We start from the raw sequence: 26,026 nt of genomic DNA on the forward strand, positions 1-26,026 counted from the left end.
GTTCCTGTGCCTAACTGAAGCATTGGAAGTACATTGGAAACAAAAGAAAAATTACAAAAATCTTGACCACAAGACCTAGGCAATCAAGTTGTCTTGCATATAACAAAGGCTAACCAAGTACACAAAGGTCATTATGTTCCACACAAAGCATTTATTTACTGAAAGCCCATTTTTTCTTCCTTTATGAAAAGCTGTTCTCCCATAACTCATGCTTCACATAATATTCTCTCCATTTATCCTGTCAAGCACATGCTAAAAAGCTGGGAAACATTATAAGCCATAATTTCTCTTTAATCTCTTGTTATGTCAGTTCTATACCTCAACTATATTTCAGATCTTTTCAGGTGTACATTAGTGCTCTGATAGCATTATAATTTAAGTTGTAATTGTACTTTCCTAATATGACAGATAGATAAATTTGTGTGTGTATATAAATGTGTTAATAATGTGTGTGTATATGTGGTGTATTATTTATATATATGAAGAAGTATATATCCACATATGACTTTTGTCATATATCTGTACACATGTAGAATTAACACATGTGTGTTTCAATATGTACATTTAGTATACATATAGACATAAATATATATGTGTGCAGATACACACTTTCATACATGCATACATATGTGTAATTGTAGCATATATGTGTACATATTTATATGCTTATATATGTGATTATGTATAATTATTATAAATATATATTTTTTGTATATATAATACAAAATATTTATATTTGTATATTATACTAGGCTTAAGTATACACCTATAAACAAATTTAACTGGAAATTATGTTTGCTAAAACTTCATTGTTTATTTCACATTTGCTTTTCTCTGCAGCTCATCTCTTACCATTCCTTTCCATCCTATCTCCCGTTCCAGCCATAGTGAAGTACTTTATGTGAAATTTACACTCAATATTCTTAAGGTCATTTTGCTCACAGCCTAGATTACCTGATGCGCAATTTTGTTTCAGGACATTTTGCAGCGATCATGGGTTCTCTGAAACCTCCCTTGAATGTCTAATCTAGCTGGGGCATTTATTTGTTTCATTTTCCATTCTAAGTACAGGTTTAAAAATCAGATTGTCACAACTATTGACTGCACTGACATTTATGAGTCATGAAATGTATGAGTGAGATTTTGTTTTGCCTCCTCCCAGGTGAGGAGAGTCATGTTAGTACTTGAGTAATGTCAAGTGCTAGAACTGAACTGAATAATAGTTTCATTTACATGTTGAGGTTATCAGTCTACTGGAAATTTCCCTTGGGAAGTAATATAAATATCAGAGCCAGAGAATCATATATTCAGAGTGTGATGTCAAAGAAGACGCTTTGGCAGCGAGTTCTTCTGGCTCCCATCTTCCTCTGGCATACACTGCCCTGGCTACAGGACAATCAGCAAAGCACCGTCAAACATCTGGGTGAATCAGCTGGGACCATCTCAACAGGAATAAAAAGGAGGTGACCCAGGATTACCAGGGTCAAGTAAGTGGGAACTTTTAGTAAGATATGGGGCAAGTTCTCTTTCCATAGATGACCTTTTCTTTTATCCTTTCTACTCCCTATGTTTCTTGGGAGGGTCTCTGTCCCCATGTTTCCCATCACTTGACCTACATCTGAAGACTAGTGAGATCTAGGGAGTCGAAGTAAGAGTACTAGTCTCCTCAAAGGGAGAAACTTTTCTCAAGTATTTAAAGTGATAGCTGAAATTCCTCTTACAGCATCAACTCTCAATAAACAATGGACTTACTTTCTGGAGTGTGGTTGAATAAGGAATAAAAGAGATATTCCTTTTAATATTATTTCTCAGAATAGATCTCATTCCACATTATTCTTGTCAAACAATACCATTTGTGTACAGCTGCTTACAAATAAGAAAAACACAGAAAAATATCCTTTTGTGAGATGTTCATGAAAGATTTTATGATTGTCAACACAACTAAATTGCAAATGTTCAATGAAAAATCATGTTGATAGCCCTGACTTAAGCACTGCACATTGAATATTATACAGTGCCATACAAAATGTACAATGGCTGTATTTTATTGAAGCACTTTTAGCAAATTCAAAGCTTTTGACATGAAATCACAATAATGTCTCAGCCCACTTATCTTCAAAACTCAAGAAGAATGTTTTAAATGCAGTTTGATTTGCTTAAAATGAAGACATAAAATAAAGAGGTGACTGGGCACTGTTTCACTTAAATCAGAAAAATCATGAGGATCCTATAGTGTACAAGATGTGCATCTTTTCTTTTATTCCTTCATCTACTTTCTTAGAAAGACAAATATGATTTATATTAACTTGTTTATTCCCTAAGTGGCATATTAGCTTTCTGTCTGAACACTTTAAACTCCAAACTTCTCCTCTGTCACAGTGGGCAGTCAGATTGAGCTTATTTAGTAAAAAGTCCCCTACCTCTAGAACACTTACCTTAGCTGGTATCCCCCTTATTGATTTCTATGAGAAGTTTGTGCAGTTACCATCAGCAAACCCATGAGGTAAATTTTTACAGGCTATATGGGCTGTGTCTGGGTCACTACCCACCATCTCAATCATAGACTTGCCATTTAGCTGGATAGTTTGAATAGTATTAATTGCATCTATTCCTGTAACTTACTACCTAATGGCTGCACTCTCATTTGGGATGAGAGGCCAGACTCTGTACATGTGGGACTTGACAACTTTACCCTACATTTCCTGGCAGAGCTGATGCCCTCAGTCCCTGCCTGCTATCCTCTGGCCATCAACTCAGACTCCAAGGACTATTTCTCATGCTGCAGCAACAACAACATATACATGTGGGATTTATACATCCAGACACTAATCCTGGGCTGCACAGATATAGTCAGCTCATTTCTCATGATGAATCGATCTCTGAACTGTCAGTTTGGACAACATGCTTAGGTCCTAGAATCTGCACTATGGGCATCAGCTGCATGATTTTAGCTCAGAGATCTTGTGTTTGAGATGTTGTCCCACAGAAGAGTGGCTTGCTGAAGACCAGGGGAACAGCAATATGGAATTGCTGCATATGGACAAATCCAAGAAGTACAAGCTGCATCTCCTAGAGAGCAGTGTGTGGTCCTTAAACTTTGTATATTGTGGTAGGTAGTTTATAGGTATTGGTCAATATCATCTCTCAAGAGCAGATGTACTGCTGAACCAGTGTAATCTAGTTTATCAACTTGTCTTCAGTGTTTGGAATATCTTTATGGATGATAAATACACAGTAACTAGTTCTAGAAGCATAGAGACTACCCTGTATAAAATCATGTATTGATATTTTACATTATATTTGAATTAGGTAAAATGTTTTGAATGTAGAGGACTAAAAGAGACAGAACTTTAAAAGAAAAGGAAAAAAAAAAAAACAACCACCACCCAGAATAACCTGCTTCCACACCTTGACAAAGAATTACCTAAAGAGTATCTACAGTCAGTTGCCTACCTATCATGAGCAAATGGAGCACCACAACCAGAAAGACAGAGACCATGGGTGTGGGGCAAAAGAGGGGACTTTCCACAGCTTCCTCACTCTGGGACATTTGTCATTTACATTTTTGTCTTGTTCAACTGAGAGCCTACTTTCCCCTCCAGTTCACCCTGTTTGTGAATATTTTTATAGGCCATTGATGTTGCCGATGAACTCTTTCTCATTTTATATCTCCTGAGTTTACTTGTACTTTTAGTCATTAAAAACTTGTGTAAGTTGTAAGTATATTTGGTTTATTACAATAAAAACTTTAAAACCTACTATGTCCTTTGCCGGGTGTGGTGGTGCACACCTTTAATCCCAGCACTCGGGAGGGAGAGGCAGGTGGATCGCTGTGAGTTCAAGGCTAGCCTGGTCTACAAAGTACAGGACAGACAGGGCTACACAGAGAAACCTTGTCTTGAAAAACCAAATAAATAAATAAATAAATAAAACCTACTATGTCCTTAACTTGAAACTCTACCACATGAAAGTACTAACTCAATACCATTTAAATAGCTTTTACAAATCAGCATAGTGAGGAATATGAATGGTCAAGATCTTCATCTATGTAAAAATAAGATTTATAGATCTTCTAAGCAATGTTCCAAAGTAAATTTTTTTTTCTATAGGAATATTACTTTCATTTCATCTATGTAAACATTTTGATATTTGCCTTTCACTCAGATATGTTTTTAAAAATGGCTCAGAGAAGTAACTTTGGACAACATAAGATGTTATTCATTGCAGTCCACATTTGGTCTAGTATACATCTCAGACTTATCCATCAGGTGCATGAAGTTTAAATCATCACTATAGCAGACCTCCAATCTTTTAAGATGTCATAGCCTGATAAATAGTAGTTTGACCGTTTTTCTGGCCTGAAATTTAGAGTGCTACCAGTAGTATTACTTAAAATATCTGTGACAAAATGTGAAAACAAAATATTTTAAAACAGTAGGCTAGTTACTGAACTCTAGCATATTAATAGTACTTGCACATTAAGTGTTGCCATGGGGGTTCTTCTTTAAATATTTTTTGCATTTTGATTATGTGTGTATGATCTTCTTTGTATATTTAATTAGTGAAATGTCTATAGAGGACAGAAGATGGCTTCAGATCATTGGAGTTACAGGCAGCCGTGACCCACTTCAGTTTTCTACTGACTATGACTATTAGTCAAATTATCAATTTGGCCTTCAACCACTCTCTACAGTGTGCAGTGACCCAACCATATAACCTGTGTCCACTAATGTGAGATTCTATAAGTGACTATGAGGGAGTCTCAGCTTCCAATCAATCAGATTCATATGTAAATTGTTTGGTGAGATCTTAGAACCTCCAATAACATGGCATAAAAGGCAAAGAAAAGTTAGTAATGTAGGTCCTAAATACACTTAATGATATCAGAGTTTTAAATAACTACTTTTTGGGTTGCTTTCATGTGCATTTTACCACCAGAAGGTGGAACTGTCAGGTTCTAGTTTAAAACACATGTCATATATTGTCACAGATACAAGGATAAATTGTAGAGGCTTTGCTTGACAAAGTTCCAAGACCTCTGACTCTCCAGCATGACCTCTAGAAATCAAGAACAGCTCTTGAGGCTTTGCTTGACAAAGTTCCAAAGATATCCAGCTGATCATCATTGCCCTTAAATATTATATATGGTCCAGATGAAATTTTGCCTTAAAATTACTTTGAAATCTGATTTTCTTCTGAAACTACTTTTTTTCCTTTATTTTTTTGGGCCTAATGAAATTTACACTCGGAAAACTTTTTCCTACAGAGAATGTTGAAAGAAGGCATTTGGCCTTCTTTGAGATAATGATAGAGTTTTTGCTCTGACTGTGAACACCCAAGCAGAAACTGCTTGAAAGAAAATTAGAACTTTGACATAATAGTACCTGGCTAGATACTGTTAGCTATTGAAAAGATTCTTTAAAATCTAATTTGAGAGCAAAAGAAGGTGGGCTTGGAATGTCATGCTTTACAGATATTAAGATATTGTAAGCAATAGAGGACCCGTTGGCAGTTAGCTAAGGCTTGCATAGCACATCTGTTCATTTGGTACTGGGAGTAAGTCAGGTTTCTTCATTATTATAGAACATTCAGGTCAAGTTATGTTGCTATGACAATCATGTAAGCAAAATGGCTTTAGCCCAGGGAAATTTATCATTAAACTTTTCCAAGTATTGTTTAGGAAATAATATTCAGGTCATGCTGATCATTGCTCAGAAATTGATTGATTTTTTGCTGTATTCTTTATTGTTGGCGATACAGAACTGTTTGTATTTCTTTGTTAGACTGTTCTCTTGCTTTGTTGTTTTTTAGATGTTCCATTGTTTGTAAAGGATAAGAAAAATCATGATGTAATCTGCAATGAAAAAAACTGAACTTCACTTTAAATAAAGTACTGGGTTTTGCCTAAGAAGTAACAGAGACAGAACTAGACAGAAAGACACAGAGACATAAAAGTAAAGTTTTCCTGGACTTTAAGACCTTTCAGCTATTGGATCACAATTTATGCCTGGATCTAGTATTTCTTTTTTCCACAATTCCTCAACCTCTCCTCAATATCTAATTCCTATAGCTAGTTGTCCCCTAACAGTTGGTTTCCTTTAAGCAGCTGTTCACTCCTTCTCAATTCTCCCTACCATGGATCCATCAATACTTTCTCTTCTTTCTTTATTATTTCTTGGAGCCAGTGTGCAGGGCAATATGTCATAGAGTTATTGTCTTAAGTCAGCTGTACATGGTAGGATAAAAGAATATACTGTTCTTAGTATGTTGGCAGTATACTTTGTTGTCAAATGAATGACTTGGTCAGAAATAAGTATGCATGAAATAATAACAATATGGGGATGAATAAACTATATATATGTAAATTCAGGGCTTGTGAAGTGTTATAATTTGAAAAGCCAGATCCAATGATATAGAGTATCTACTTGTTGAGAATAAGATGGCAACCTCATCTACGTAGTACCAGCCTTGAATGCATGAAACATACAACAGTGAGGCACCATAGAAACCTGTATGAAAGTTCCTGAAACCCACTGAGACCCTATGTGACAAAGATAGAAGCCCTAGTATAAAGCTCCAAGAAAACATTGTATTAAACAAAGAAGGAAAGCATAAATATTGATGGGAACTTCAGAAAGTTGGGAATGCCAAGCCCAGGAGACATCAACTGAGGAAATCTGTAGGCACAGAGTACAGTTGACCTCACACAAAGGTTAGATGTGTTGAAGATGGCAAAACTTGAGAGGGAGGGTTGAATTTAGAGCACAGATAATTATATCATAAGCTCCAGATGCCAGGCATGGAACTGCCATGCTCAGGGTTTGTTGTTAATCCTACTTTTGATCTAATATTTCTATCTTATTGCTCCTCACTTTGGGGACTGGAATGAATGCATTGTCATTTTGAGATGACTATGAGCCTGTGAGGACATGGGTGGAATGTTGTAGATTGAGTTTGAAATGCTGGTCTATTAGTTACCCTCTTTATTGTTGCCACAAAATGCCAGATAAGAAAGCAACTTAGGAGAGGTTGGGTTTACTTCAGCTTAAAATTCAAGGAATAAGTCAATTATGGCAAGAAAATCATATTGGCAGAAACATGAGCACTAGCTGGCTACTGTCTGGAAATGAGTGAATGACATTTCTTCTTTATATTCATTCCAGGACCTCACCCCATGGAGAACTGTCTCACACAGTTAGGCACTGATTATTTCCTACCACAAATAATCTGGTATAGAATTTATCTCACATGTTCCCAGAGAACTGTCTCCTAGATAATTCTATATATGGTCAAGTTGACCAGAAATATTTATAATCAAAGTCTCTATGGGATCATGTTTGTATCCTTTGTTCTCAGGTGGTGGAGTTGTTTTGAAAGGTTGTGGAACTTATGGAGATGGAACTTTGATGAGGTAGTTTGATGTGGTTTGATAGCCTGGTATCACTTCTATACTCTCTGCTTCCTGATGGTAGACTCAGTGTTGCTTTATACACTGGCCACCATGTCTTTCCAAATACGATGTAATGTATCCCTTCTTAAGCTGTAAGGCAAAACAAAAATCTCTTCCATTGATTCGATTCATTTTAGGTATTTGGTAATGACAAAAGTGACTAATACATCTATGAATATGTTACCAGATAACCATGAGGCTCCTTGGTTACAGGTGAATTGTTCTGATTGTCAGGAAATCCATGTTATTTATTCCATGCAAGGCTCTATCCTTATGCAAAGTTAAATTTCATGCTACCTTTCAGTGTCCTTAACTTAGATTAAGATTTAGTACAGTGAGTATTTAAATAAAATGTTGCTCCAATTCTATACCCCTTTAGAAAAGACACTGAACTCAAACCTTACTAATAGCTCCTATAATAATGAAGAAGATGAGGAATTTTTTTAGAACTAGTATAAAGATCACGTAGTTCTCCACAATTCTTCTCAAATGCTTATTCAATATTTGAAAATCCACTATTTCTTTTTTCCAAGATATATATTATTTTATTAATTTGTTCTTGTTACATCTCAATGGTTATCCCATCCCTTGTCTTCTCCCATTCTTCCCTCCCTCCCATTTTCCCCTTATTCCCCTCCCCTATGACAGTTCCTGAGGGGGATTACCTCTCCCTGTATATGCTCATAGGGTATCAAGTCTCTTCTTGGTAACCTGCTGTCCTTCCTCTGAGTGCCACCAGGTCTCCCCCTCCAGGGAAAATGGTGAAAATCCACTACTTCTTATACTTATCTTCTAGGTCTGTCAGAAATGGTGAAGAATGCCACAATTTTACAAAAATCTTCACCCTATATTGGCTAATCTATTTACTCTACACCCCTGTATCTTTCACCTCTGCAAATTTTTATTACTGTTTTCACTCTTTGTAACTTGCCTCCTTATTTTTCACAGGTGCAATGGAATCTACAGGACTATGTTTTTATGGATACTGCATTGTCATGTTACTTCTTCAGATGATTACATCAAGCTCAGGTATAAATCTGTCCCTCACTCTTGTAGCTTCAGCAATACCAAGTGTGCTAGGAATAGTAAGTAGCAATGGATAGGATTTAAGACCATTGTTCCTAAGATCCTAGGTAATTGCGTTAATTACTTTTCTATTCCTGTGATAAAATACCACCACCAAGGCAACCTGAAATGAAAGCACTTTAATTAGACTGAGAGTTTCAGAGAATTGGAGTCCATGGTGATGGAATAAAGGTCTTGCAGCCAGAACAATTGAGAGTTCATATCTTGACAAGCAGAGGGTACACTGCCAACCTCCAATCACACACATCTTTCAATAGGGCCTCAGATTCTAAATCTTCCCACACAGTTCCACTAATTGTAGACTATGTATTCAAACATATGCACCTGTGGGGCAATTTTCCTTCTCGCACAGTACCCACAGGGTTAGGAATAATGAGTCATTCTTAACCAGCAGATCTTCTTTACTTAAATTTGTGCCAGGTCCTTGGGAGAAAACATAAGTGAAGAACATCAATATTTTTTCCCAGGACCCAGTATTCATACTGAGAAACATGACTTATATACCACCTGTACATTGAGGACATGGTCCTGGATATAGATTCATATGGGAATAAATGGGACTTACCAGTATAATAAGATGAGGAAAGTTGAAATCTTGATCAATGGTACACATTTGAGTTTGTAGGAAAATTTGTGCACTCAATATATAGATTCTTTGGAGGTACATAAAATAAAGGTATGAAACAATAAATGCCACAGGAATATAGAATGTTCTAGTAAAAGCTGCATGTCAAGTGATAAAATTCTTATTGAATCATACTTATTCGAGACCCACATTTGGCTAGGTTGCCTCAAATGTGTTTTCAGTCTTGAGCATAACTGAATATGGCTGTAAACATATTTGTCAGTAGAGATGCTGGTGTATGTTTATATTTTGCCATTTTGCTATGATATTGGAAATGTTATTCTGCACTGTTGCTGTGTATGAGCTTGCGAAGTAGGTCTCACCAATGTCAAAGCTGTTTTTGAATCTACAGATGAGAAAATAGAGTCTCTGTTATTACACTTTCCTTTTGAATTAATAAATAATGCCAATTCTATTTCAAAATTTGCCATTTTCTCTGAAGTGCGTTTTTGTGCTATTTATCTTGCATTTCTAATCTTTGCTTTCTTGCTTTTTAACAATCCCTCATATTAAGAATTTTCTTTCTTCTGTAGTATCCAAGAATTCAAAAGAATTTCTATATACATTTGACATGTGTAGAAGGCTTTTTCTTTTACCTTTCATTATTTTGTTGAAGACAATGATTCCCTAAATCTCAATCATGTTTCATTTTCTATTTTTCAACATTTAATTTTCAAATTTTTATTACAAATATTTTCTACAATAGGTTTTGATCATATTCTTATCATTTCCCAAATCCTCTTAGTTTCTCTCCACCTCCCTCCCCACCAAACTTCATGTTCTCTCATCTTTCTCACCCTTTCTCTTTTTTGCATCTACCATGAGAAAAGTTTTATAAACTGTATTTTCCAGAGCATCTTCAAGATTTTAGGAAAACTATTCACCAAGTACAGACAGTTTCAAAATATCCCAATTCTGTATATATCATATGAGTATATTTTCCATAATTATTAACACCTTTGGATAGAATGATATATTTCTTACAATTAAGTCATTTTAGGTAGATTATTACTAGCAAACATTTAAGTTTAAATTAGAGTTAATGATGGAGTGATAGTGTCTGGTTCCTACAGCCTAGTGAATTGTATATTGACCTTACTTTGCTTACTTCAAAACTAAGACCCATAACTCTGTTGCCTAACAACAAACTAAATACATGAATATATAGTTGTTTAAAATAGAGGAGATGGAAGCAGATTATTAAATTTTAATTAAAATATACTTATAATTTTCCTCTTTCCTTTAAACCTTCCTAATGTTTCTGTCCTTCACTCCCTCTCAAATTCTTGGCCTCTAAAATTGTTACAAACACACACACACACACACACACACATACACACACACACACACACACACACGAATGAATATATAAATATAACCTACTTAGTCCATTTAGTGTTGATCACATGTACATGCTTTTAAAGCTAGCTACTTGGGTTTGGATTACCAAAAAAGAGGCTCCTCTCTGGGGAAGAGTATTTATTCCTCTCTCAGCATTCATTAATTGTTTGTAGTTATTCATCTAAGTGTGGAGCTCAGTGAGATTTCCTCTATTCACATTGGCATGTCAATCGATACAGTCACTGTTCCAGTCTTGTTTAGGTAGTTGTTTTGTTGACATTTCATGGATGTAGCTTTTCTGTCATATCTATTAGATACACCCTCACAGCAGATTTCCTGGCCCTCTTGTTCTTACAATCATTCTGACCTATTTAAATAAATTTTCCCTGAGTTTTATTTGTAGGGGTTGTGTTCTGTGGTTGGCTGGGCAATCCAAGGTCAGTTGTTCTCTGCATTTTGACCAGTTTGGTTTTCTGTAATGGGCTCTGTATTCTTCAAAAAGAAGCTTCATTGATGAGTGGTGGGTGAGAACACATTTTCTCATGAGCATTTAGAGTGCAGTTAGGAATTATACTGAATTAGGATAGTGCAGCAGCAGTAAAAAAGCTTCTGTACACCCAAGGAAAAATCAACTGTGTGAAAAGGAAGCCCATGAAGTAGTAGAGAATCTTAGACAGCTATTCATCTATCAGAAGATTATTATACAGATATATAAATTACTCAGAAAACATAGTCAAAAACAGTCAAATTAAAATGGGCTATCGATCTAAACATGATTCTCAAAAGAAGAAATAGAAATAGCCAAGAAATATCACAAAAGTGTTCATCATCCTTACTGAGTTGAAAAATACAAATCAAAACAACTATGAGATATTACTTTACTCCATGCAGAATGAATAAGATCAAGAAAACAAGTAACAACAGGTGCTGGTGGGAAAAGGGACTTTTCTTCCCTGTTGGTAGGGTTTCTGACTAGTACAGTTAATCTGGAAATAAGTGTGGAGAATTCACAAAAAGATAAAAAATAAATATACTACATGGCACAGTTATATTGCTTATTGGCATGTGCCCAAAGAATTTGATATTCTACTTCATATATATTTTCTTATCTGTTTTCATTGCTACTCTATTTACAATAGGTAGAAAATTATCTAGAAAATGAGGTAGAAACAACTTAAATGATCATCAAGTAATAAGTGGCACACATGTACAATTATATACTACTTATTCAGTTGTAAAAATTGAAGCCATGACCTTTTCAGAAAATGAACAGAACTAGAAAAAATTATATTAAGTGAGGTAAGCCAGACACAGAAAACTAATATCACATGATCTCTATCTGAGGTCCACAAGCCCAAATCATCAGGTAGAGTTTAATTCCCCAAGGAAATAAAAAGGTTTTTGGCAATGCTCACACATTAAAATTGTTTTTTAAGGTTAATTATGCAATCACACTGTTGTATTATTACATTTTCATTAAAGTAGACATTTAAAGCCCTATTTTATGCAAAATATTTCTATTCTGAATATCAATTTGTCTATTATATATAAGCAATTGGAACAATGTAAAATGATGCAATAAGCTTGATCAACTCAGAAAGAATAACAGAAGTGATTGAAATTTAAGACAGTTTCTTGTTGGGAAAATTAGAATACTAAGGGTATCAACTACTTTTTCCATTCTACTGAATGAACAGAAATGAGAGACTGTAAAATATTCAATTCCCAGACTTGATTCCACTGAGGGACTTGATATCAAGGTTGAGAATTCCTGAATCTCTAACTAAAGAGAACATGCTGTAGCCCCCTAGTATCAAAAGAAAAAGTAACAACAAAGATACAGTTGAACAGGGTACTTAAAAGGGTAAATTTTCATAGTTTAGTATATCTTGATGATTCTAAAGACAGATGAGAGGGTTCTATGGTAAGAGATTGTAGTAAATGAAGGCAGGAGATAAATATTCAATGGGTAAGAATTAAGCAGAAATTAAAAAGATAACAATTACATAATTTAAAATGCACTTTGTTTCTTTAAGAGAAAAAGAAACGTAAATTTTATAATAGTTTACAATAAAATACACCAAATATTAAAATCAGTTGAATTTATAAATTAAGATATTTTAACAATGAAGTAAATATAATTTATTTATAAATAACGGTTGATTTCCCCCCTGCAGTTTGTTGAGGAGAAAGAGGCAGAAGGGAAGGTGGAGAGGATGCAGAGTGGGAGCAGGGAGAGAGATTGATTTAAATAAAAATTATGTCTGTCACTACCATCTTAGGCTCTTGTGTTCCTTCCCAGAGCAATTCACAGTGACTGGCTTAGAGGGGCCAGTCTTGGCTCCACTGGGTGGAAACCTAGAACTCAGTTGTCAGTTGTCCCCACCACAAGAAGCACAACATATGGAGATCCGCTGGTTCCGGAACCGCTATACAGAGCCCGTGCACCTGTACAGAAATGGTAAAGACATGTTTGGAGACATTATCTTGAAGTATGTGGAGAGGACAGAACTCCTGAAAGAGATGATTGGAGAAGGGAAAGTGACCCTCATGATCTTTAATGTGACTGTTGATGATGATGGATCTTACCACTGTGTCTTCAAAGACAATGATTTCTATGACGAACACATCACAGAGGTCAAGGTTACAGGTAGGCACAGGCCTTTCTGAGGTTTCTATGAATCCATGTTCTCTAAAAAATTTAATTTACTATAATTTACTCAGATTACATCCTGAATGCCATCCCCTCACTTGTATCTTCCCCTTCCCACCCTTCCTCCTCTTTTGTCCTATTCCCCTCACCTAGACCTCCTCTCCTATTATATGGCCACAGCATATCAGCTTTCATCTGGATAGCCTGCTTCCTCTTCCTTTGTGTGCTGCCTCGCCTCCCTACCAAGGGGAAGTGATCAAATGGGGAGGGCTAGAGTTCATGTCAGAGGCAGCCCCCTCTCTCCCCACAACCACGGAAAATAAGTTGTCCATTGGCTAGATCTGAACAGGGGGTTTAGGTTTACTTCATGCATTGTCATTGTTGGTACAACAGTTTGTGCAGGCCCCCCTGGGTCCAGATCCACTAGCCTTGATGATCCACATTCTTACTCCATCAAGGTCTGAAACATAGACAAATTTTTAGTGTTTCTGTGTCTATAATACATTGTTTGATTAACAAGATCAGTTATCATGAATTTAATTTTAACCTAAGTAAAAAATAAAATTACATCTGTGTACACATTATGTCTATCAGTAAACTCTGTTTTAGGTCATATAGATTGGCAGATTTCTAACTTAGCAATAATACACATTTAGTTTTGTTTTATTCTTTCAGTGGTTTCTAATAACATGTTAATGAAATGTGATATTTGCCAGTAACTAGTTTTCTTTGTGGTAATTCTTATCCAAAATTTTTAAATAAATTCACTTATACTTCGTGTGAGGATAATTTTTCTAAATAATAAGTTTTGTAAGTGTATAACATTTAAATTTGTCTTTTTACCCTGTAAGCTGTATGAGTGGCACATTTTAGTCAATTCTGGTATACCAGATAATGTCTTAAGATTTTCAAAGACAATAACTTGATCCAAATTATTATGTAATGTGTTTTGAAGACACTGATGTATTAGTTATTCCATATGAAATATACTGTATGTAAATACAAACTGAACATGCAGGATATTCAATTGAAGTTTCAATTAAAGACTTAAAATTGCATTATGATATTGTTGATTTCATGATTTAAAATTGGGGCTCAGCAGTGCTTAAGTGTTGACTATGGAGAAAATATTTTAAGCCACAGATTTTATGAAGATATAATATTTATTATTATAGGTCAAGGACCTAGGCTATTATTAAGTTAGTAAGAAGTAAATATTTGAGTGACTAATAGATAAACACATAATATTTTGAGTAAATCAATAGATAAATAGATATTTATAATAAATCAATAGATAATATAGAATGTGTTGCCTGTGATCTACTGTGAAATTTTATCCTATTTAAAAAACCCATGAAGTCAGATCTCTTGCTTCTTTATGTGTTAGTAATCAATTAATATGTGGGAGAGTATTTTATTTTTCTGTTCTATATACCATTCCATTCACTTAAAATACAATTTTACTCTTTTGTTCCTAACCAGCGATAAACTTACAAGTACAGATTCATGTGCATCCTCCTAACACTAAAGGTGTGATAGTGGAGTGTCACTCCAGAGGTTGGTTCCCACAGCCTCTCATGGAATGGAGAGACAGCAGAGGAGAGGTAATTCCAGCCGTGTCAAAATCTTATTCACAGGATAGAGACAAACTGTTCAACATGAAGATATCCCTTCTCATTAGAGACAGCTCCCTGCAAAAAGTCATTTGCTGCCTTCAGAACCCTCTGACAGGCCAAAAGGGACAGACAAGTGTTATCCTATCAGGTAGAGTGTGTTTATTTGTTCTTTAATATCAGCCATTGCAGGATGATTTAAAGCTAAATATAATCAATCATTTTCTTTCTTGACTTGGTTTCCCCAGCTCTACTTTATTTTATTTTATTCATCATATTTTTCTACCTTGATTATTCTCTTTTCCACATTCCACATTTTTTTTATTTCACTTTGTCTTCTTGAGATTGGAGTTATATGCCAATTTCAAAATTTTCTGTTTGGGGGAATTTTGGTCATGTATATAGTGATATTTAATCATACCTATCCCTTTTCCACCTTTTATATTCCCCCATATACTTAACATATCACCCAACTCCATGACACTTTTGTTATTGATAACCTACCTCATCTAGTTAGTGCTCTACATATGGGTGTGGCTGCTGGATATCCACTGGATGGTGGGAAACCACCAAGTGGCCACATCTCCAACCAAGAACAGATTACCTTCCCTCAGCAACTATGCCCTTCGTATAGCTCCTCAGTTTGGAATGGGGCCTGGAGATCACTTACCCCTATGTATGCTGGCATTTTGACTAGCCTGATCTGTGGAAGGTCTTGTATAGCTGCTGTGTGTTCATGAGTACGTAATGCCATATCCAGAGGACATAATTTTATAGCACTCCTCCCCATCCTCTGGCTAGTACATTCTTTCTTTCCTCACTTCTTAAATGTCCTTAATGATCGTGAGAGTAATACAGATGTCATATTTAGGTGCTTTGTATCCATTACCTTGTTCTCATCATTTTGACCATTGACTATTTCCCATTGCAAAAGAAGCTTCTATGACCAAGTTGGAGAATAGTCCAGATCTAAGAGTATAACCACACAATCACTGAGAAAAATTATAACAGCAGGCTCAACACTATCGCTTATGAGTTTCTTTGTGGTGTGTTTTTGAATATCATTACAATATCAGGCATAAAATTCCCTCCTGTGGAGCAGATCTCAAACAAAATCAGGAAGTGGTTACCATCATATTGCCTGACATCTCAGTATTATTTTATGCAGGGTTCAGGAGTAATTAGGGCTCTTGATGTCTTTTCTCCACCAGCCTCCTTCATAGAAACTTCCAATACTATCAAAGCTAGCTATCGTGGAGGAAGCTTGATTCATTCACTGACTTCCAAATTATACTTCATATATTCAACTTCTCTAAACAAAATTCTTGAAGTCATTCTTGATTCCTTTCTTTATGGGAAAATGCTAGAGCGAATCAGAGTCTCATTGTTAAATGTATTCCAAAAACAGATATTTAATTCTAGAATCTAATGACCTAGATTCAGTCCTGTATTTCAAATAAGAAGCAGATAAAGGACTTGATGGTGAGTGAACTGAGTTTGATCTCAGGGACTCACATGGCAAAAAGCAAACCCACTAACACAAGTAGTCCTTTGATATCCTGATGTGCATGCAAGCTCTCTCTCTCTCTCTCTCTCTCTCTCTCTCTCTCTCTCTCTCTCTCTCTCTCTCTCTCTCACACACACACACACACACACGGAACTTTAATTTTAGTGTAGTCAAAGTCTGGAATTAATCTGATGGCTGTCCTACTAGTAGGGCCAGCTGTTGTCATATTATACCTAAGAGAATGAACAAATGAAAGATTTGAGGGGTTTTGAGGAAGACACCATGGTAATGGTGCCAAGAAAGTTGTTGCATTTTAAGGACTATGGGGAATCTTCTCATAGCACAAGGTGTTTGTCCAACCTATGCTCCTGGGAATTTAAGATATACTGAGATGTAGAGAAACTCATAAAAGAACATACCAGAGAGAAAAAATGGAGTTCAGTTGATGACTGGATTCCTCATCATTACTTTTGACCATAGTACCCCTGAAATGCAATTTTAAGACGTCATCATCTATGTTCAGTTTTATCAATAGAAACCTGGTAGTTACCCATTGTTGCTCCTGTCCATGAATAGCTATAATAAACCAATAGGAGAGAAAACTTTATTAAAGCAATAAAGCATTACTCTCTGTTCAAGTCCCTGCAGTTTATTCAGAATAAATGTCTCACAGTGTTCTGTTTTATGTGTGCACATTACCTTATCTGATCTCATCTTCTAAGGACCTCAATTGTCCACATACATCTATTCACATAAAATCTGCTGTGTCTTATTCACGGAGACTAAGTCCTACACTGAGATCTTTACTTTTGATATCTTTGACTCTCAGCATGCTGTATATTCTACTCATTTCTCTTGTTTCTATTACAATTCTCTGTTCAATTATCAGCCATCTTATTACAGACTACTTATACAAAACAACCTAAAAGTATGTCCCCTCTACACACCTGGGATTCTGGTTTTTTTTTCATTTCTTATTCTTTTATCATTATTTCCTTTTAATGCGCTGTATAACTTAATTCTATTTTTATACCTTACCTGCTTATTTCTCAAACACATAAATATCTAATCTCTGTTGGTTATATATACCAATGTTCCATATATATGTTCCAAATATAGCATGTAATATTTATATAAGTGAATTCAGATAAAACTTAATATGTGCCTTATAAATTGCCGAATAGCCATGCATGTGTTAATGTTTATATGTGTTCCTGATGCCAATGCGTACAATTGAGATGAAGGAAGGCATGTTGAAAGCTCAAGAGAATTATTTAGGGATAACTCACCAACCACTTTAGATAATTTAGTTTCTTCAAAATATCTTTTCATTTATTTTTCATTCAACTTCTTTTTATTCAATCTTTAATAGAAAAGTAAAACTTTGTACTATAGTTGTTTCAGACACAGGATGATAAATAATTCCAAGATGTTAACAAAGTTTAAGTAATCTATTTTCCTTCCAGAGTTCATGGCATATATGTATATACATATGTATGCACACACACTCTCAAAATATATGACACACGATGTGTACAGAAACATACACACATACAAAAATAGAAAGAGGACGCTAATTATTATTTATTGACCACTTGAATTACTCACACAAAGCATATTTTATGAGTCAGTACTTCCTTAAAGAAGATATCCTGTTTTAAAACATGTTTGAGGGTTAGAGATGTAACAGAGTTGGCAGAACACTTGCCTAGAATGTACACAGCCATGGATTAAGTTCCTAGTACTACATATACTGGGCTTGCTGGAGTGTTTCAGTAAACCCAGTACTAAGGAGGTAGAGGTAGAAGGATTAGGAGTTCAAGGTCATCCACATATGAATTGAGTATTGCACACACTATGGGAGCTTAGAAAAGAACTGAAAGATGGATTTAGGAATGGCTTTTTCATGGTTCCTGGAAACCTGTGTTTTAGTCATGGGCAGGGGCAATGAACATTTAGCTTTGCCTTTTCCTTTTCAGCAATGAAGCTTCTTCTGAAAGGACATGGAAGGGAACACATAAAAAAAGCACTCTCATTTAACCTGCACCAGACTCATACGAATCATGCTTGACTTGGCTTAGCTTTACTCCAGACATGCTGTGCTTTTCATCAGGCCCATGATAACTTTCTGCAAAGTGTGCTACATCTAATGTGCCAGGGATATGAGCTCTTGAATAGCAACATGCCTTGCAAGTTCATCATTTGTAATTGAATAGGTCCAAATATTTGATATTTTCTACATTCTAAGATTTGTGACCCTCTATTTCAGATGCCTTTTTTTCATGGAATGTGATTTGGAAAATGATTCTGTGTATAATATTACTTGTGATGGTGTCCTCCATCTTGGTTTCCTGCTTTCGGATACATTACAGACATACAAAATGTAAGTAGAGTTGAAGGATAAGAGATGCAAAGTGGGAGGAGGATAGGGATCTAAAGATGCATAAACCTTGATTGACAGGCCTCTCTGCTTAAAGTGCTCTACTGTTTTGTGTTACCAGTTAGATGTGTGTCTTTAGCTATTCTTTATTCCTAACATGTCTTGTTGTTTTCCTGGAGCTACTGACAATGCTGTTTGTGAACTTTGGGCTTATAAAACCTCAATCATGTTGGAATTTTTTTTGTCCTATTGTAATGAAGACCTAATCCAAACTGGAAAACATTTTAAAACTTAATTCCATTTTCCTGGATTTGTCACTTCATTTCTTCAAGGATTCAGTGACTTATTCTGGGACAACAGTAACGTCCTAAACCATACATGATAAAATGACTACAACGAGTTCACTCATCCCAGCAAAGGGAGGGAGGGGTACTAATTATGACATCAGGTTATTTACTTACTATAGGAGAAAAAAAGTTGCATCCATTCTTAATTATGCTGCACCCCAAAACTTTAAAATGTAAAAAAAATCCCAGCTATCTTGAATTTTAGGGTACCTTCTACTTAAAAAGCCTCAAATACAGATCATTTTAAGAAGAGCACCATTAAGCATCCTAGGTCTCCTTCTATGTATAGTTTAGGTATCAGCTATAGAATTCAGTTTTGGTTATTTTATATATGTCTCAAATTCCTGAAATTCCTCTGGACATTGAAACCTTCTATTCTAGTCTGAGCTTGCTAGTTTACTCAGGTAGCCCCATTTTCTACCACTGCTTCTACAGAATATGGGAAGGAATGCTTGCAAACCATGTGGCCAAGGTCACAATTATACTCATGTTAATGACATTGAACTTGGTTTGTTTTCTTTAATCCCTCTAACACTAAGATTATAGATATGTGCCGCAATAAGATTTTGCACAGCACTAGGGATGGATCTCAGGGCTTTGTGCATACTAAGCAGACACTTTATCAACTGAGCTACATATGCATACAATTATTGCTTTCTTTAAAAATGTAGGGTTAAGGACAAATATTTAGAAAATACTTAGAAATTATGAAGGCTCAGTTAGTAAATTGACATTTGTAGATTCTCCTTCAAGACACATGAGATTGCTCGCCCTGAATGATGACCTAGCTTTCTACTACCAGGCATAATTTTTCTCTTGTTGAGCATGTCATAATGTGACCAATGAGCTTCTCATGCCATATGCACACATGCATACACAAACATGCACCAACACACAGAGAAACACACACACACACAGAAACACACATACACACATGCACACATATGTAGCAACTATTAATGAAAAATACAGGGGAAAAGGGAAGAGGAAAATGGTGAAATTATATTATCTAAAATGTAAAAAAAAAAAAAATCCAGAAAATATTTTAAAAATGTGAACTGCTTCTGTGTATCTCACATTTATTCAGCTATTAATGGTAAAACATGTTTTTCCCAAAGATGTTGAGATAGTTCCAGTAAAAAAATATTCCTAAATAGAGTTTTACTATAAAAATCTCCTCGAATTATTCAACTATTTCTCACTGGTCCACTTTGAACCCCTAAATTTTTACTAACTTTTGTCTATAAGATGTTGAATGGATCATTTACCAGGGGGCAGTGTTAATTTTGTAATGGTGATTATTATACCACAGATTGATTGACAAGATGGGGTAAAGTGAAGATGAGCTCCTTTCTGCAGGCCTGTCAGTCTCAGTCCAGCCCTCGTTCTGTCCTTTAAGCAGTTTGCCCCTCCCTCATGTCACGATCAGTTCTCTGAGTTTCAGTCCTAAGCCATGCTATGGTCTAAAGAGCACAGAGAGATGACATCAGATTACAGCTCTTGCATTCTTTATGTACTTTCCAAACCAAATAAGCCTTCACACCATAACCCATGATTAAAACTTTGTTTCTTTAGATGCTCTCAGGAAGTGGGATGCTCCTTGGGTGATAGGCACATTAATAGTGACCTCATCAGTAGTGACTGTCATATCAGTCATGGTGTGTTTACATATGAAACAAAGAGGTAAGTATCATCAAGTGTATGGAACCTTCTGGTAAATATCTCTTTTCCCAAATGCCTAGTCACTGGCAAGACATGTGGCTAAAGAAGAAGGATGATTGTTTAGACTACAAGATAAATCAGCCCCTGAACCTACTCATGAACTACCATTTGGTTTGCAGCCTATTTATTTTAATAGTTGTAATGGAAGCTGCATAAACAAAGTAAAGAAAATGAAGATGGGGTAATTCTTTATAGCAATTGAGTTGTGGCCCAAAAACCTAATGCAGAAGTCACAATGTTGAGCTGCATTTTCATTAATTCTTAAAATTAATTTTCTCTGATGAGATCGGGACACAGCTTAAAATCAAACTAGAGTTAACACACAAATTCATAAATATGTTTATTGTGTGCATGACCCTTCAGAATGTTGTAGACAGTGAAAGAATCCAGTTGTAAAAGACGGCTGATAATTTCCTTGGTGAGAATGAAGTTCTTCTCTTTAACTCCTTTTATTAATTTGGTTTGAAGTCAATTTTGTGAGATATTGGGATATATTAGTCCTCTCTCCCACACTCATACATCTAGAAGCCACAGAGCAGTGTAAATTGAGACGTTAATGTGTCATGAGGCTGTCGTCCAGCTGAGCCATCTCTGCTGTAACTTTCCTAATTTTTGCAACGCTCCCCAGTTCCTGTTTCAGATACACATTTTGAATTGGATACTTTGTGGTTGGAAGATATAAGTGTCATCCTGTGTGCACTGATGGTGTCAGCCACCATGCTCATTTCTTATATATACTTCAAACTGAGAGGTAAAAGGAACGGGAAGGGTGTCAACTCATAGAATGTATTTTTGTGTGACATCAAGTTGTCTTAAAGTTGAAATGCTTAACCGCTGTATTTTAGTTTTTTTTTAAAAGGAAAGCAGGAAACGTGTGCTTCATAAAGACTTTGAGTGTATGGCCTTCTCAAGGCTTCTGGGGAATATAGTTATACTATTGTTTGTGACTCAGATGCTAATGGCATACTTAAATCTGACTGCACACATGTGACAAATGTATCAGGGAAAAGTGGAAATACTTCTGTGTTTCATCAATTTGATGAAGCCTTGCATGTTTTCTTCCCATTCCATCTCAAATATTAATGTGATTATGTTGTTCCATCTTGATACCTGTGCCATGAAAGGGATCACACCCTTGAAATGCATTGGAGGGCCAGGACCCAAACAGAAGCTGAATATCCCGGAGATCTAAGATAGAGCCAAACAAGACTGACAAAAATGTCAATGAAATGATGCCTAATGTTATTCTATTACACTCATAGATTAGTGCCAGAATAATTATTATCAGAGAGGCTTCACCTAGCAACTGGTGGAAACAGATACAGTGACCCACAGCCGAACATTAAGCAGAGCTGGAGAATCTTGTAGAAGGGAGGAAGGATTGTAGGAACCAGAATGATCAAGAATGCCACAGACAGACATACAGAGTCAACTACCCTGGGCTAATAAGGCCTCATAGAGACTAAGACACTAACCAGGGAGCTTGCATAAGACTGACCTAGGCCCCCTTTATGTATGTTACAGTTGTGTAGCTTGGTCTTCTGGTGGGACTCCTAACAGTGGGATCAGGATCTGTCTCTGAACCTGTTGTTTGCTTTTAGGACCCTTCCTCCCTCTCTGTTGCCTCATGTAGACTTAATAGGAGAGGACATACACAGTGTTACTGCAACATGATATGTCATGCCAGGTTGGCTTATATCCATGGGAGACATGCCCTTTTCTTAAGAGAAGTGGAGGAGGAATGGGTGTGGGGAGATAAGGGACAAAGTACTAGGAGGAGAAAAGAGAGGGAAAACTGTGGTCTGGATGTAAAATTAAGTAAGTACATTAGTAAAGAAGATGATAGTGCAGTGCCATCATTTCTTCTGTGAGAAACTTACAGGTTTTCACAAGTAATGTGCTGAAAAATTTCCCAACCATACACTCATATATCAGAAACATTCCCTAATCTATGCTCAAAGCTGAATGCCCTGCTTTTATCACACAACTTATTGTCTTATGCAAACAAAAGGAGACATGAAAAAGGTAAGCCGGGATAAAAAATTTCAATGCGTATTAATTTGATCTACCAATAAACTACAATCTTAAAGTATTACATTAAAATGTGTACATTGTTAATAAATTATAATTTTTACTACCAGTGAGCTTTCTCCTTAAATAAAAACAAAAAGCTGTAGTGATTTCTTATGGATTATACAAAGAAGTTGTTAAGCAAAATAGACCCATATATGAATCTCAAAGTAATGATGAGCTATATTTTCTTTTTGCATCCACTGACTTGGTTTTCTAGAACATTATCATTGAAGTTGCCGACACAGAGTTGGAGAAACCAAAATGAGAATATTCTACAAGCCTCAGCAGTACTTATCAAATCTCTACATTTGGGATGTAAGTGCAAGAGACATGTGTATACATGTTGTAATACAAATTAACATTCCTGTATCAACTTCTGCCAAGAAAAGTAACTCCTTCATTATCTTGCATTCAGAAAAATAGGCTAACAATAAAGAGATGCTGTAAAAAATCTATAGCCATTATTATTCATCTTAAGTCACATTTGCCTGTTGACTCAATGGATACAACAGAGGAGAGTAAAGGAGGATTGAGCTGTTCTCTTCTCACAATGCAGAAGACCAAGGAACTAAACTAAGGCCTTTCTCTTTTCAGCTACTTTTGATATCAGGGCTGTCAATATTGCTAATTTTATCCATTGAGGACCATGATACAGTAGATTTATAAATTTAAATATTGCATTAATTTGTCTTCTTTGTTTATCTAGAATTCTTTAAAAAGAGAATTAATGCAATATATTCATTGATTTAAACTAGAGATTACACCATGCAATACAGAGAACACATCTTTCTAGTAATTGTTTTCTGTCTATTCTAATATTCTAATGTATATTTAATGGATAAAAGAGAAATTTATTATAAAAATTTAGTGATTAGATCAGCAAATTTGAAGTTGATAAAAATTCCCTTCTTATTGCAGGATATTTTATCTTATTATTAATCCTGAGATTGTGAACTGTAAAAACCTGTTTATTGTTTGGTGTGGCTCAGCCCTAACACACATTTTTAATCCAAGAACTTTCTGTTTATATTAAACAAGTGATTATGGTGTGGCTCAGCCCTAGCACACACCTTTGATTCAAGAGCTTTCTGTATACAGGATTTAATGAAGTTAACCATAGGTCAAGAGGTGGAGCAAGAAACCATCTGACAGAGATTAAGGAGATAGTAGGGGCTTTGAGAGCGAGATAGAGAGGGATATTTAAGACAGCATAGAGAAGAAGGAGATTTTTAGTACTTTAGCTTTTAGACTTTTAGGTTTAGGCTTTTTTTCTGGGACATGAGTGGAATTGGAAGGGCAGCTGGGTGTTTTATCTGTCTCTCTGAGCTAGCAAGTTTTAACCCCAGCATCTGGCTCCTGAGTTTTCATTGGTAAAATCAAACAGTTGGGCTTTTCATTCTTTTCTTTTCTTTCTTTCTTTTTTTTGGTATTTTGATACAGGGTCTCTCTGTGTAGCCTTGGCTGTCCTGGACTCACTTTGTAGATTAGGCTGGCCTCAAACTCCCAGTGATCCACCAGGTTCTGCCTCCAGAGTGCTGGGATTAAAGGCGTGCACCACCACGCCCACCAGGTCCTTTCATTTTTTTATAACAACCTTTTGACTCTCCAGTGAGAGGCATGATCTCACATACAAAGAGATCCTGCTACAGACAAACTGAGAAACCATGAGATTTGAACTTGTAAAATTGAAGTGTGTGCACCATGCCATAGATACATATTCAGTATTTCAATGAGCACCTGCTTTAAGCAGTAAGTCTCAGAGACTGAAAACATTTTAGGCCTAAGTTAGATTGTATGGAGGCTGGACGTTTGCAAGACTAGGCCTAGGTTAGCAGTCATCCTCTAAGACAGCAATTAAAACAGGTAAATCAAAGTTCTTTTTACAACTTCTGACTCAAATGCCTTCAATTCACTTTAAAATTTCAAGATGAAAAGGTCTAGTACCATTAATCATGTTAACCTAGGTTAAAAAAACAGCAATGTCCCCAAAATATGTGTATGTTCTGTGTAATTTTTATACTCTTCAATATGAAAATGCTATATAACTCAGGCTAGTATGGAATCCATCCTGAAGCCCAAGCAGGCTTTTAGGTCATGCATCAGCCTCCCAGATCATGAGATTACAAGTCCATGTCATCCATTTCCAAAGTCACTTAATTTTTTGTTTGTTTTACAAAGTTTGTTTTGGTGTATTGGGATAAAATCTGTTGTTATGTTTGTCGACAGACTTTCTATACCCTTCTCCTGAAACAGCATGTTTCTCCTCCTATGTGAAAAGGTTGATTGCTATAACTCTATAACTTACATTTTGGAAGTTCCAGCTCAAGAGGATATATAAGAGTATGGAGAGAATTTTATAACATATTTTAAAAGGGCACACACCCTGGATAATTTGTGATGTCTCTTGTATATGCACCAACTTTATTTTGCAACATCTTTTGCTAAGTTAAGCACAGCCTGTGGCAGTTCATTGTTACTTTAGTTCCAAGAATTTAGAGAGAAGCAGACACAGAGACAAAAAGGAAGACAGCAAATATCTTTGGCACTTTTTTTCAATACACTATTTGCTGCAGTTTCAGAAGAAATAGTCAAATCTAGTCATTATCTTTCCTAAGATGCCAGTTTTATTTGAAAAATTCTCCAACAAGTGGGCACCAGAGTCCATGTCAGAAGTAACCCTTAATACCCGTATTAATGGACCCACAAGGAAACTGTGCTGCTTATCAACTACATCTAAGCAGAGGGTCTGGGTCCTCATTATGTTTGGTACATAATCAGTGCTTCAGTCTCTGCAGGAACACCCCACTTCCACCCCCCAGCACTCTACCCCACACCCAGATTTGTTGCTCCATTGGTCTCTTTGTGGAGCTCCTGTCCCTTTCAAGGCCTTTTCTGCTCCAATTCTTCCATAAGACTCCCTGTGTTCCACCATGAAGTCTGGCTGTCAGTCTCAGCATCTGCTTCTATACCCTGATGGTTTCTGAGGATCTTATAGGCAGTCTAGATGAGACTTGGTAGGCTGAGGTCAGATGATAGGGGTAAAGGGCTCTCCCTTTCTGAGGAGAGGAAAGGGAGAGGGATTGTGGGACTGGGAGGAGATGAGGGAAGGGACTATAATCAGGATGTAAAGTGAACAAATGTAAATAAATAAATAAATAGAAAAATAAATTAATAAGAAAATTCTCCCTAGAGGTGTTTTACTCTCATTGATTTAAACCAGAGGACTCAA

General features: G+C 36.0%; 1 protein-coding gene across 2 annotated transcripts; it reads left to right on the forward strand.

Moving 5' to 3' along the window:
- Positions 1-1,248: 1,248 nt before the first annotated feature.
- LOC311598967 (selection and upkeep of intraepithelial T-cells protein 1-like) lies at positions 1,249-24,777 on the forward strand. 2 transcript variants are annotated; one of them, XM_084784613.1, is made up of 8 exons: positions 1,249-1,487; positions 8,399-8,479; positions 12,805-13,152; positions 14,638-14,919; positions 18,545-18,658; positions 20,578-20,685; positions 21,353-21,475; positions 23,015-24,777. In XM_084784613.1, exons 2-8 carry the CDS (start codon positions 8,404-8,406, stop codon positions 23,026-23,028), a joined length of 1,065 nt encoding a protein of 354 aa, XP_084640739.1. In that variant the 5' UTR covers positions 1,249-1,487; positions 8,399-8,403; the 3' UTR covers positions 23,029-24,777. The 2 variants fall into 2 exon arrangements, with proteins under 2 accessions (XP_084640739.1, XP_084640740.1); XM_084784614.1 differs by having other exon boundaries at positions 12,805-12,963.
- The last annotated feature ends 1,249 nt before the right edge of the window (positions 24,778-26,026 follow it).

This window comes from Acomys minous (genome assembly GCF_964271855.1).
Source record: "Acomys minous genome assembly, chromosome: 6".
In the NCBI taxonomy this organism is placed as follows: Eukaryota; Metazoa; Chordata; class Mammalia; order Rodentia; family Muridae; genus Acomys; species Acomys minous.